General features: G+C 37.4%; 1 protein-coding gene across 1 annotated transcript in view; it reads left to right on the plus strand.

Moving 5' to 3' along the window:
• The window catches only part of KLHL1 (kelch like family member 1), a 120,319-nt gene that overhangs the window by 73,200 nt on the left and 33,246 nt on the right, over positions 1–13,873 (plus strand). Inside the window, exon 6 of the mRNA XM_015832338.1 lies at positions 7,984–8,170. Coding sequence (XP_015687824.1) covers positions 7,984–8,170 — 187 coding nt within the window. The remainder of the gene's footprint in view (positions 1–7,983; positions 8,171–13,873) is intronic.

The following is a 13,873-nucleotide window of genomic DNA, read 5'->3' on the forward strand; positions in this document are numbered from 1 at the left end:
GACTGGCACTTTAAAAAAACCAACAGAGTTTTAAAATGAGAAATAACAACATGGCAGCATAATTCTGGAAGGAATTTAAAGAAGTTCCTTAAAATTAGAGATTAGTGGCATGCAAACCTAGTTCAAGAACATAAAGCAAAGGTCCCATGCTTGTTGAACTTGCTCTACAAAGTTCCACCGATTGCATCGGTTGCTGGGAAAACCTTTCGCATTTCAAAGAAAGCTGTGGGGCCATAGGAGAAACAGGTAAGATAGAACGTGTAGACTTGAGAGTAATTCTGGAAGTTATTTTAATTACATATGCAATGCATAAAAGTGATTAGTTTGGTTTTAAGGGAATGATCAATGATGCCAATTGCTGATCCATTCCATCTTAGTTAGTGGCATAAACTTATCCCCCAAACACCAAATAAATAAGATTGAATAAAATCCATTAGGTGTCAATAATTCTTCCAAATTTGACTGTCATTTGAAATACTGCATGAGCCAGATAGAGGGCTATGAAAATATCTACAGACCCTTCACATCCTAGACATAAATTGTTTAAACTTCTTCCCTCAAGACGACACTACAGGGCATTGCACACCAAAACAGCTAGACACAAGGACTGATTGTTTTTTTTCCCCATGCCATCACTCTGCTAAACAACTAATTCCCACAACGCTGTCAAACTACCTATTTGGGCTGTATTACTATTATCCTTCTCATCCTTCCTATTCCCTATTCCTTATCTTCTTATGACTATAGCTTTGTTGCTTGTATCTTACGATTTATATTAATTGTTTTATAGTATTTAGTATTCTAGTATGAGTTATGTTGATTGCTTATTTAGTATCCTATGACTATCACTGAGTGTTGTATCTTATGATTTATGATGATTTTTATTATTATTATTATTATTATTTTTATTATTATTATTATTATTATTATTATTATTATTATTATTATTATTATTATTATTATTATTATTATTATTATTATTATTATTATTATTATTATTATTATTACAATCATGATTTTATCACTTGTTGCTTGTATGTACACTGAGAACTTATGCACCGGAGACAAATTTCTTATGTGTCCAATCACCCTTGGCCAATGAAGAATTCTATTACGTAGAAGAAGGATGAGGAAAGGAAACACAATGTTATGAATTCTTCTTGCTTGAAGTTTTTAAAATAGCATAGCAATCATCTGTCAGAAATGGACCGTGGATTCAGCAGGAACTCTCAAATTTGTCCAAATTTGAGAATGTGTGATAGGAACACTATTGATGCTTTTTAAATCTGGTGTTGGAGAAGAGTCCTGAGAGGGCAGCCAAGAAAACTAAACCAATGGATCATCAAACAAATTAACCCAGATGTCTCTGGAGATTCTCCGTCATCTAGGGCATGGTTGTCCCAAAGGTGCTTTTTCAAAAGGCAGTTGGACTGGTGATAGAAGGATTTATATTCACCACCTATCTCCTGTTTACAACACAGTCCTTTCAGCAGTTCCAAGAAGATTCATACCCATTTGCACTATTCAGGTGACCCCAAGGGCACAGATAAACCCCCAGGTGGCTTCAATGACTCTCAGAGAGAGTCCTTATGACCAGATGACTGCAAAGAATATAAATCTTTCCATCCTCCACCATTCAGTCAGAACTGAAGAACTTTCTTGGATGAGAAGCAAAATGTCTTCCAGGAAAAACAAAATCCAGTTGGCTTTTGAAAAAGCACCTTTGGAACTGATTACTCCAGAGTTTCCCATTGAGACACAAATGACTAGGCTCAATTGATCCTACTTTTAAAAAATCTTAAAAAACTTATTAAAAGGAAAATAAGGGTAAAATATTACTATATATTGTTATTATCTTATTTATTTTTTAATCCAAAAGATTAAATCACATTCCACTGTTGAATTAGTATTTGAGCTTTCTAAACTGCATCACAATGAATAAAATGATATGGGATATTTTCTTAACAGGATAATTATCTGTTACTAAACTTTAGAATCTGCTAAGAGCCTAGCTATCATTTTGCAATGGTTTGATATTTTCAGGATGACCTCTGTTTGGCAGGAAAGTTAAATGAGACAGGATAATTATATTTATGTCTGCCAGTGGGTGAATTTGGTTTAAAGACTTAACAAAATTATTACAGAATGAATTATTTAAATCTGAAATACATGATCAATGTAAATTGGTGTCATTTTTACTGCTCATGGTTTTAATAATTTGGTATAAAGAGATTGATATACTCTGATATTTCTTTGAAGCATTCAAAATATATCTAATATATATATGTGTATATGTATGCATGCATGCATGCCTTACAATGGCATTATATAATTATTTCAATAACTACACTTCAGAAGAGATTCAATGGCTTAAAACTAATGACCTACTCTCATCACAATCTCCTGGCTTCAGAGTCTGCATATATGGTGAGTTAAGATATGGAGATACACCCTTCACACAATTTGAAAAATCTTATGAAAGGTATAATATCCAGATTGAAGCTGAAGAAAATGCCTTTCACCTCTAATAGTAGAAAATGAACCAGCAATTATTCTACGAGGGCAATTCAGAAATAAACCTCTGTTTGGTTATCAATGACAGACAGAACTTTTATTATACACATTAGAAAACTAAGACTTTACATTACTTTTCCACATAATCGCCATTCAAACAGAGGCACTTATAACATCTTACAAGGTTTGAAATTCCTTCGTAGTAGTCACTCAGTGCCAAATCTGGGCTATGTGGGGTGATCAAAAACATCCCAATCACACTGCTTCAAAAGTTCTTGGGAGCGTCTAGCGGTGTGTGGGCGAGTATTATTGTGAACCAAGAAGTCAGCATGCGCCAACGCTTGTTATGGATGGCTCATCTGAGTTTTGTAATGTTTCACAGTAGACATTTGAACTGATAGTCGAACCAAGCTCCATGAACTTCACCAGCAATGCTCCTTTGGGATTTTCACATTTGGTGGGATTTTCTATGGCACCACTTCCAGTGTGGTGTTGCTTCACGATAATGCTCACCCGCACACCACTAGATGCACCCAAGAACTTTTGAAGCAGTTCTGTTGGGATGTTTTTGATCACACACACACACACCCCCATAGCCCAGATTTGGCACTGAGCGATGACTACTAAGGAATTTCAAACCTTGTAAGACATTATGACAAGTGCCTCAAATTGAATGGCGATTATGTTGAAAAGTAATGTAATGTTGTAGTTTTATAATGTGCATAATAAAAGCTCTGTATCTGCGCGTGTCTGTCATTGATAACCAAACGGAGGTTTATTTTTGAATTGCCCTCGTATAACTACAGTTTCTTTATTCATTATATAATATTTAATCTGGAATCTCTATGTGCATTCTCATGCAACATTAGATTGCTCAACTTGTTTGAGTTTAGAAACTAATAAATTAATTAGATTTCTCGCCATCTTTCTAATATCATTGCTTGTGCTGTGTAATAAAATTCTCTTTCAGAAGCATAAAGCTGGTAAAATTCCTATTTAGCAGAGACCAAAGATCTATATTGGTATGAAGATGAGAATGCATAAAATGGTAATCAAGATTTCATTGCAAAGACATTTAGATATTTAAATTGAAGAAGCTACTTTATGGCATATGATGGGAACCAAGGGAACTTATTGGAACGGAAAGCATGAAATCTTTCTTCAGTTTTTTTTAAAAATGGAATTATTTTATTAAATTTTGGAACTTGAGTATAAAAGGGAAAGTTTTGAAGTTGGGATAATCTGTATACCCAAGATGATCCTATATCCTTAAAATATCAGCAGTGTTTGGTGATGTTCTCTCCATAATAAACATCATGGCTGGTTGAATGATTCTGGGAGTTGAAATCTACACATCTTAAGATTGCCAAGGCTAAGAAACACTGTTGTGGACCTTCTAAAACTACAAAGAAATGTTGATAGATCTCAGGACCATCTTAGTATCTTCATATTTCTTGTGATTTTCTGAATTTCTGATTAATTCTGTGGGATCCTGCCACCTAAGTACTTCTGTTTATTTGACCATGAGATGTTGATAATTTCAGTCTGTGGCAGGCTAAACTTCATGGAATGTTTCACTTGCTATGAAGTAAGAAATGCAAAATATTATTTATTCACCTCAAGACTCTATAGCCAAAACCAGCAATGCTCTCTGTGTTGCCTCTATTCAGACATTTTGAACAACTGTGATTTTGTTGAACATGTGTAGGATAATCTCTGGTCCTCACTGTGAGAATAATACCTTCATTGTAGATTATCTACTATCTGAAAGGATACAAGCCAAATGATTTTTGGAATTCAGGTTATAAATTAAGATTGGACTCAGGTAGAACATTTTTTTCTTTTGTTCTTTTGATTGTTGCTACTATGTTGATGTATGTTTATCATGTCCTTCTAATGAAAAATGTCTTTCTCCCTCTCTGTGTTGGTTTCATCTATCATCAAGGGGATTATAGGGAATGAATTAGATCACATTTTGGGAGTTTTTGAGTAGTGGCAGATATGGAGGGATTGTTGTTGGTCCTGAAAGCAATAAAGATGGTTAATTTTCTACTCGAGAGTGGTTGCATGCGTGCTTCCAGTTTGTTGAAGTAAAAGATAATGATTTTTCTTTTTTAGTTCTAAGATTATTGGAGTCTCACTTGCTTAGGTTAATTAATTCTCCCTTTCTTACATTAGGTTGATTCAGAATCATCATCTCCATCTTCATCATCATCATCAATGTGGCAGTGGACTAGGACTGGGGAGAGACGGGTTCAAGTTCACCCTCAGCTGCAGATGTTCAGTAGGTGACTTTGGGCCAGTCCCTCTCTTTCAGCCTAACTACCTGTATATTTCCACAGCTTGAGGTAAGTTGGACTGAACAGAGAGACTGGCCGGAAGTTATTCTTAAAGTTAATTCCATGGTCAACTTGAGAATTTGCAATTAAATTACCCTCTCATTGCACCAGGCAGAATGTCCCAATAAGAGCATAAGTTTGGTATCCTTTTAACAATGGTCATTCTTCATGATCCAGAAAGACAGAAGACTGAATATTAGTGTAATCAAGAAGCAGGTTAGAAGAAAACATTTGTGTTTTCTTAATCTTACCTGTCCTATTTGAGAGCCAGTTTGGTCTAGTGGTAAGGCACCAGGCTAGAGACAAGGAGACTGTGAGATCTAGTTCTGCTTTGGCCACAAAAGTTGGGTGACTTTGGGCCAGTTGGTCTCTCTCTCTCTCTCTCTCAGCCAAACTCACCAAATTGTTGTGGATTCAGCTTTTTAATTCTGAATTTTGGCTTGCATGAAGCCTTTATCTTTCAATCAACCTCAACCCTCCAAAATTCATTACTGGATCTCAAGAAATCAATTTTTCCCCCAATGTAACGCTGCTTTTTCCTATGTTTAGTACTAAAAGCTGGTAGCTTTTTTTCTACCTGCATCTTCTATTAATAGTGATGAAATTACACTTGCTGAGGCTGAACTACAAACGGCAAACTGAAACTAGGGTTGAAGACTCAAAGGCAGCTTTATCTTCTACCTCTCGTTTGCTACTTTTACAACAACTTTCCGATGCCCTTAACATTTTTACGGGGAGTTTTCCTACCATACAGATTGGCTCCATGCACAAGTTGTGTTGGCAAACACATAAGATTGTGCTGTCAGGCCACGCATATGTTGCTTAGATATTACAGAGAGAGGAGTGGAAAAAATATTGCCTGTCCCTTGATGGAGAAACGGTTACAGAGACATAAGATGCATTATTTATTTCTGAACAAACCCCTGTACAATTCCCCTGCGGATGCATGGCAGGGAAGCAGAGTTTATGATAGCACAAGGGCAGCAGCTAATTAAATTTTAGTTATTCTGTGTAACACTCTGGGAAGATGAAATGCACAGAGAGAAGAGCCTAATGTTTGCTTTGCAGACTTATTGAACCAATGTTATGGGTTAATTTACTATAAGGGAGATTTTTACAGCATCAGCAACAGCCGTAATTTCTAAATTCATCCCTGTTAGACAGTAAAACTAGTTATATATTTTGACTGTTATCCAAGAATATATTTAAGCTTTTTTATTGCTATTATTGTTGTTTAAACTGACATTAGACATTAGTTCCCAGATAAATCTCTGGGATATATCGAGTGACATTATTTATACCAGTTTAATCAAAGCTGGATGCAAATTTGAGAGATAGAATTTCTGATTTTGGTGCAATCATTAATTCTTTGGGCCGTATGAGGACTTTGATACATCAGATAGAGCATTCAGTCTACCTTAAAAAGTGAGAATCTAGTTTGCTTTTTGTCTCAGTTTTACTGTCTCGTGATTTTCTTTCAAATTTAAATTCACTGAGTTAGCATTGAGTCTACCATCCTGAAAAAACTATAGACTAAAGACAAAATAAACTAAATATAACTTAAAATATTGTTCTAAAGGGAGTCTTTAAATTGTAAGATACATTCTAAAATTAATATTTTATTTATAACTTGCAATTTCTTAAATTGGCTATTATATAGGTTGCCTCTTTATCCATGCCTTTCATCTTTGTTCAGATATCTAGAGCATATTTGGATGATACTATTCCTTATTGTAGCATGACTACCAAGTCTCTTTTGTTTCACTTTTTGTTTCCTATTCACTCAAGGATGAACTTATTTCTATTGGATTTATTAGTATCTCAGCGCATGCCACCATTTTCTCTCTTATGCACAAAGGCATTCCCATCGTTGGAACTTAAGAATGTAGTTCCCAACTAATCTTCCCTTTTTCACTTTTATATTTGTGATCATTATCTCTGGAAGTCCTCCTCCCAAACCATTTCCCTTGTGGTGCTGTCTCTATCATCTTTTAGAAGTTGACCAGAAGCATCTGTCACACATTTCTTCTTCTTCTTTGTGGAATTACTTATAAAGTGAGCAGATGTTTCAGAATGTAATGATCAAAGAAATCTCAGCAATTGTCATTCTGATTCCTGCTCTTTAAGAAAGACTCTTTCCATTACCCATTTTGCAAGTTTAATAAATGGTCATCACCATCTGTATGTCATTGCTTATGGTCTTTACTACAATGCTAATTCTCTTATTCCCAGACAAAGTTCTTTGCAAGTCTTTGTCCAAGAGGGGTATTGGCTGGAGTTGACTATGGCCATTTGAATGTCAGCCACTGTTTCGAGGCACAATTACGGAATATATTATAGACTACCTATAAACATTATGGAATATATTATAGGCTACCTATATACATGTTCCTGTCAATATAGCATTGTTTTAAAAGAAATCATATTTCCCAGTTGTTACAGATCTCCAATCCTGTCTTTTTCCTGGAGTAATTTATGGTCAAGATGTTTTGGGGAGTAAAGGATGAGAACATCATAAAAACAAGATTTTTTTTTCCCCCAGGAAAAAAATTAGCAAGATTTAGGACTTAGATTTCCTTTCCATGACATTGGGTAAGAAAAACCAGGTATCATTTCTGATTGAGGGACCTTTTCATAAGGAAAAAGATCTTTTCATAGGGAAAAGAGGGCAACATCAATTGCAGAAATGCTGGAATTCCTTGAGAAAAAATTAAAATGGGAATTAACATTACACTTTCTAAGACCTCTGTTGAAAAGAATGTTCCCCCATGCACAGAAGTGTTGTTTTGTCTCCTGTTCTCACAATTTCATGGTATTGTACCACTTCTTTGAGAAGTAGGCTAATTCACAATTTAGTTTCTTGCTTGCTATGCTGATACATTGTAAAACGTCATGTGATTATTTCATCGATTATTGCTCCAAATAAATCTATGGCCATCTTGTTACCTGTTAATCTGAATTGTCATCCTTGTGGATTTAGTCTTTTTATTTACTAAAAGAAAAGGCCTCCTCAATCTCCTCTGAAAGTCCAAGCATTCTACATCACTGAAGCTTGTGCAAGGAAATGTGAGGATCGGGCCATAAAAAAAGTAGAATATCACTATTAAATCACAACTTGTATGATTTGCAGATTTTAGCGGACCTAGAAAACCATGCACTTTTTAAAGATGACTTGGAATGTCAGAAGCTGATTCTGGAAGCCATGAAATACCATCTTTTGCCAGAAAGACGAACACTTATGCAAAGTCCAAGAACAAAGCCAAGGAAATCTACCGTTGGGACCTTGTATGCTGTTGGAGGAATGGACAACAATAAAGGTATCACTTAAGAGTTTTTTTTCCAGACAGACGGTGGGAAAGGATTACTTTTCTTTCATGTACTCGCTCTATATTCATTTTTTAAACTTCTCTGGCATGAGAAATTTCCTGACAGTGAGAACAATTAACCAGGGGAACAGCTTGCCTTCAGAAGTTGTGGGTGTTTCATTACTGGAGGTTTTTAAGAAAAGACTGGACAGCCCATTGTCTGAAATGGTATAGGGCAGGGGTGTCAAACTCAATTTCATTGAGGGCCGCATCAGTATTGCGTGTTGCCCTCAGGGGACTGGGTGGGTGTGGCCAGGAGGGGTGCGGCCTACTGGGTGGGCGTGGATGGAGTGGGTGTGGCCTACTGGGTGGGTGTGGCCAGCTCTACACCATTCGTATCAAGGGTGCCTGTGGGGGCCTGGGCAGGAGTGGGATAGATCTGAGGGTCTCTGTCAGAAGGGGGTGGGACCAGGGCAAGTGCCAAGGCATGGTCCACTGGAGGAGCCTCACTGTTCCTCTCAGGCCATATGGGGGGAGGGGGGCTTATGGAGCTAAGACTGAATGCATTTCAGCATAGATGGCCACCACAAAATTGTACATTGGCTCCTGGCTGGCCTGGGCCAGGGCCAAGGCAGAGGGGGCCGTTCCCTCACTGTTTCCAGGATGGCTTTGCGGGCTACATGAAACCACTTCGTGGGCCGCATTCGGCCCCCGGGCCTTGTGTTTGACATGTCTGGTATAGGGTCTCCTGCTTAAATAGGGGGTTGGACTAGAAGACCTCCAAGGTCTGTTCCAGCTCTATTCTGGTTGATTGATTCTGATTGATTGATTGACCAGCCATAGTGTCTTCAAGATTGTATTGTAAATTACCCTAATCAGTTCTTGGAGTGATTAAAAACTAGATAAAGTAGTAACAAATAAAGAGCCCAATATGTTGAGTGGATAATGGTCTAAATGTCTTCTGGTGCTTTACTGTTTTTGATACTTTTAGCAAGTTGATGGAAGAGAAAATATATCTACTTATCTCCTATTGCTTTCTCTTGGGTCTCTCTTCGGTAGTTATTTGAACAAAATGTTCCCTTTCAGCTTATTTGTTCAGTAATCTTGTCTCATCTAGATTGTCAAAAATAGTTTCTGGCAGGTGGATCCCTGAATCTGAATAAGTATCCCATAGGTCATTTGTTGAACCAGAGAAATCCAAAATAATGATGATGATGATGATGATGATGATGATGGAAGGGACCTTGGAGATCATCTAGTCCAACCCCCTGCTCAGGCAGGAAACCCTATACCATTTCAGACAAGTGGCTGTCCAATCTCTTCTTAAAGCCTTCCAGTGTTGGAGCATTCACAGCTTCTGGAGGCAGGTTGTTCCACTGGTTAATTGTTCTAACGGTCAGGAAGTTGCTCCTTAGTTCTAGGTTGCTTCTCTCCTTGATTAGTTTCCATCCGTTGCTTCTTGTCTTGCCTTCAGGTGCTTTGGATAATAGCTTGACTCCCTCTTCTTTGTGGCAAACCCTGAGATGTTGGAACACTGCTATCATGTCACCCCTAGTCATTAAACTAGACATACTCAATTCCAGCAACCGTTCTTTGTATGCTTTATCCTCCAGTGTCCTAATCATCTTTGTTGCTCTTCTCTGCACTCTTTCTAGAGTCTCAACTTTTTTTTTTATATCGTGGTGACCAAAACTGGATGCAGTATTCCAAGTGTGGCCTTACCAAGGCCTTGTAAAGTGGTATTAACACTTCACGTGATCTTGATTCTATCCCTCTGTTAATGCAGCCCAGCACTGTGTTGGCTTTTTTGGCAGCTGCAGCACACTTCTGGCTCATATTTAAGTGATTGTCCACTAGGACTCCAATATCCCTTTCACAGTTTACTATATCTGCAGTGACATCTGCAATGACAGACTCAAAGCATCCGAAAAAGGGTGTTTGTATATACAAAGCCCTGCTCCTTTGCAATGTGTGTTGCACTCAAGGCATGCATGTAAAAAGGGGCAGGACTTTGATTAGCCAGTCTCACCTGCCATTTTAAAGCCGGTAACCATTGTTGGTCAGAATACCAGAAAGAACTTACAATTGAGTCAAAACCAAATCCTCTTGGGGTACTATGCTTGGACAGTAATCAAGCTGGAGCTTCTTCTGGGTTTCCTGTAGGAAATGCTATATAGCACGGAACATTTAAATTAAAAGCATATAACATACTAGCTTCACAATCATATAGACCGCTAAACAATTTTCAGAGGCATACAGTAAATGGCTTCTTTCTTTTGACGGTTAAACAAAACAATTTAAAAACAGCTAGCTTTTCTAGCCAACGGCTTTGAATTTATAATTGTGCTGTAATTTGCATATATTAGACTTTTCTCTACAATAATTAAAGTTGACTTTTTAAAGTGCATTCTTCTAAGCCTGATCGCGAAAAACTAGAGTCCATTGGGCAAGAAAAAAATGAACAGTTTAATTTACTTCTTTTTCCTAAGGTTCCTGTCAATATAGCATTGTTTTAAAAGAAATCATATTTCCCAGTTGTTAACAAGGAAGGTTTGCCTTGTTCCTTCACATTGCATCCTGTGAAAATTAAAAACTATTTTATGTAGTTGTGGAATAAATATTTTCGTGAACCTGTATGGTCTTTGAATCTGACGATGATCTGGAAAAACTGCCAAGTAATAGCTGCTAATGTATTTGCAGTTTTTTTTTATTATTAGACCAATACTTCTTCCTATACAGAAGGAACTCAACCATCTGCTTTTACGCAGATATAAAATTAACAGTTACATAAACATTAATAATGCACTTGTGTTCTTTTGGTTTATGGACACTGAGAACAAACCCACCTTGAGGCTTGGCTAAGCATAATCTTGGGAAGGTTTCCAGGCAAGTTGGTAAAACTAGTGACATTTTTAAAGACAGTCTGCCCCTCATGGATCAAGAGTGATGGTCTGACAGCAAAATGCAATTTAACTTAAGAAACTACTTTGTTTTTTTTAAAATCTGGTCTCCTTTTTAAAACTGCTTGGAATGACATCTCGATATGCCCGCTATTTGAAAAACCAAGACGAAAAGAATTACCAGTATGCTGTTTCACAGGCATGAAAGAATTAAAAAGAAAAAAAAAAGAAAATTCTAAAGGTCTCTCCGAATCAGCTCATAAGAAAAATAAGTAACAAAAAACATACATATTTTCCTGACAAAGTGCTAAACATTAAAGCTATGCAAAATTTCACCAGGAGCTTTGGTGATAATCCCAAATTTGTCCCCAGAGAAACAGTTCAGAAAAAGGCAGAGCTTTGAACTTTGATAGAACTTGCTGGGGGAAAAAAAAAAATCCTGGACTAGAACTAGTAGCTTTTATGAACAAAAAAGCAAGATGGAATTTGGAAGGGGAAAGTGCAGTTAAAATGCTGACCTATCCAGAAAAAATAATAATTAATTGTGTTTGGATTAGGGTTTTCTTTATTGCTTTGATAAATTAATGCATGTCTTCTGGACAAAGAACAACATGGCACACATAATTCAGGAAATTTTAATTTTCTTTTCAACACAACAAACCATTTCTTTATATCGCACTGTCCTTTGGGGGATAGTCCGACCACCATAAAGAATAATAAGAACAATAAAAGTTAAATAGCAATTAAAATTATATAACTATAAAAGCAAGAGCCACCAGGATATATTTACAGTTTTAATAAAGACAGGGCTTGCACAGTCTTTAGCTTAGCTATCATCTAACGCAGGGGTCTTCAAACTTGGCCCTTTTATGACTTGTGGACTTCAACTTCCAGAATTCCTCAGCCAGCATGGTTCAGCATGGAAACCTCTCCCTTTCCCCTCAGCATGGCTGGCTGAGGAATTCTGGGAGTTGAAGTCCACAAGTCATAAAAGGGCCAAGTTTGAAGACCCCTGATCTAACTGATACAACAAAACAGTCTTAGGGCCATCTTCAGCAGCTGCTGACAGCCCTTGGACCAACTCCCTTCATACATCCAAAGTTGTGCAGAGCTGGAATATGGAGAAGACAAATTCCTAATTTTCATAAGGTCTTAAATCAAGAAATCATATGTTTTGAAGAAGAGGGTATGTGAGACATTGCTCTGGAGATTTAGTTGCACAGATACTTGACTAAATAAGCAAATAGGTACAGTGAAATTCTACACTCTAATAATTCTAGTCATGCTTTTGTTCTTTTGGAACCTCTAGAAAAATATCCCTTCTAATCTAAGTTGGCTTAATAATCACCTATACTCAGGTTTCATGAAAAAGATTGAATAAGACCCTTCAAAGTCCTGAAAATAAATCATTGCAGAAGCAGGGGTGGGGGGGTGGGGGAGAAGTGGAGAGAGCACACGGAAAATGCTGAATATTCCATAATAGTCTGTAAAAATTTCTTCAGTGTAACAACTACTGAGAGCTTGTTAGCAGGAAAAAACCCTTTAATTTAGGAATAACATCCAAGGTATTTTAATTTAAGACTTTCAGCTATTACAATTTATTATTTAAAAAAGGTATTCCTTTGTGGAAATAATGCCCTGAATAAGCTTTCTATTTTTTTTAACATAAATTTATCATTTAATAGTGATGTCAAGCCCATTCTTAAACTTTGGGAACAACATGACCAATATCTATATATGTTTCCTAGGAGATATTTTGCTGTAGGATTTCAAGACTTTATAACACCAACAGCATTTGCAGTTTAGGTTCTATTTGGGAATAAGATTAATAAGCACAGAACAGGATGTGATTGACCCAAATCTCACAGCTCTAATACAAGATAAAGGTGAGCTGTTGAGAAGACTGCTTGTAGTTGAAGAGCTAATTTATTTTAAAGTTAAACCAATATTCATAACATAAAATTCGATGACAGGTTACTAAAAGAAATAAATCATGTATGAAATATTATTATAATACTAATAAATATTATCACAAATCTTAAAGGCCAATCTGAAAATTTATTGTAGTTTTAAATACCTAGCTTGTTGTTGTTAATTGCGAAGTCGTGTCCGACCCATCGCGACCCCATGGACAGTGTTCCTCCAGGCCTTCCTGTCCTCTACCATCTTCTGGAGTCCATTTAAGCTCACGCCTACTGCTTCAGTGACTCCATCCAGCCACCTCTTACATTCCAGGTTTCTATGGAGAATAGATCTTTACAGCATTGGACTTTCCTTTCACCACCAGATGCATCCCCAGCTGAGCATCCTTTCAGCTTTGGCCCAGTCACTTCACTCTTTCTGGTACTACTAGTACTAGCTCTCTGCTCTTCCCCAGTAGCATATTGGACACCTTCCAACCTGAGGGGCTCATCTTCCAGCATCATATCTTTTTGCCTTTTGATACTGTCCATGGGGTTTTCATGGCAGAGATACTGGAGTGGGTTGCCATTCCCTTCTCCAGTGGATCACATTTTGTCAGAACTCTCTGCTATGACCTGTCCGTCTTGGGTGGCCCTGCACGGCATAGCTCATAGCTTCATTGAATTACGCAAGCCCCTTCACCACGACAAGGCAGTAATCCATGAAGGGGAAATACCTAGCTCCATGATATATAAAAGTAAAGGTTTCCCCTGCCCAGTTGTGTCTGACTCTAGGGGGCAATGTTCATCTCCATTGCTTAGCCAAGGGAGCCAGTGTTGTCCAAAGACATTTCCATGGACATGTGGCCAGCTGTTCTGTCCCCGTTCCGACCCACACACCCAAACAGCCGGCT

This window comes from Protobothrops mucrosquamatus, unplaced genomic scaffold, assembly GCF_001527695.2.
Source record: "Protobothrops mucrosquamatus isolate PMUCROS unplaced genomic scaffold, P.Mucros_1.0 scaffold2, whole genome shotgun sequence".
Taxonomy (NCBI): Eukaryota; Metazoa; Chordata; class Lepidosauria; order Squamata; family Viperidae; genus Protobothrops; species Protobothrops mucrosquamatus.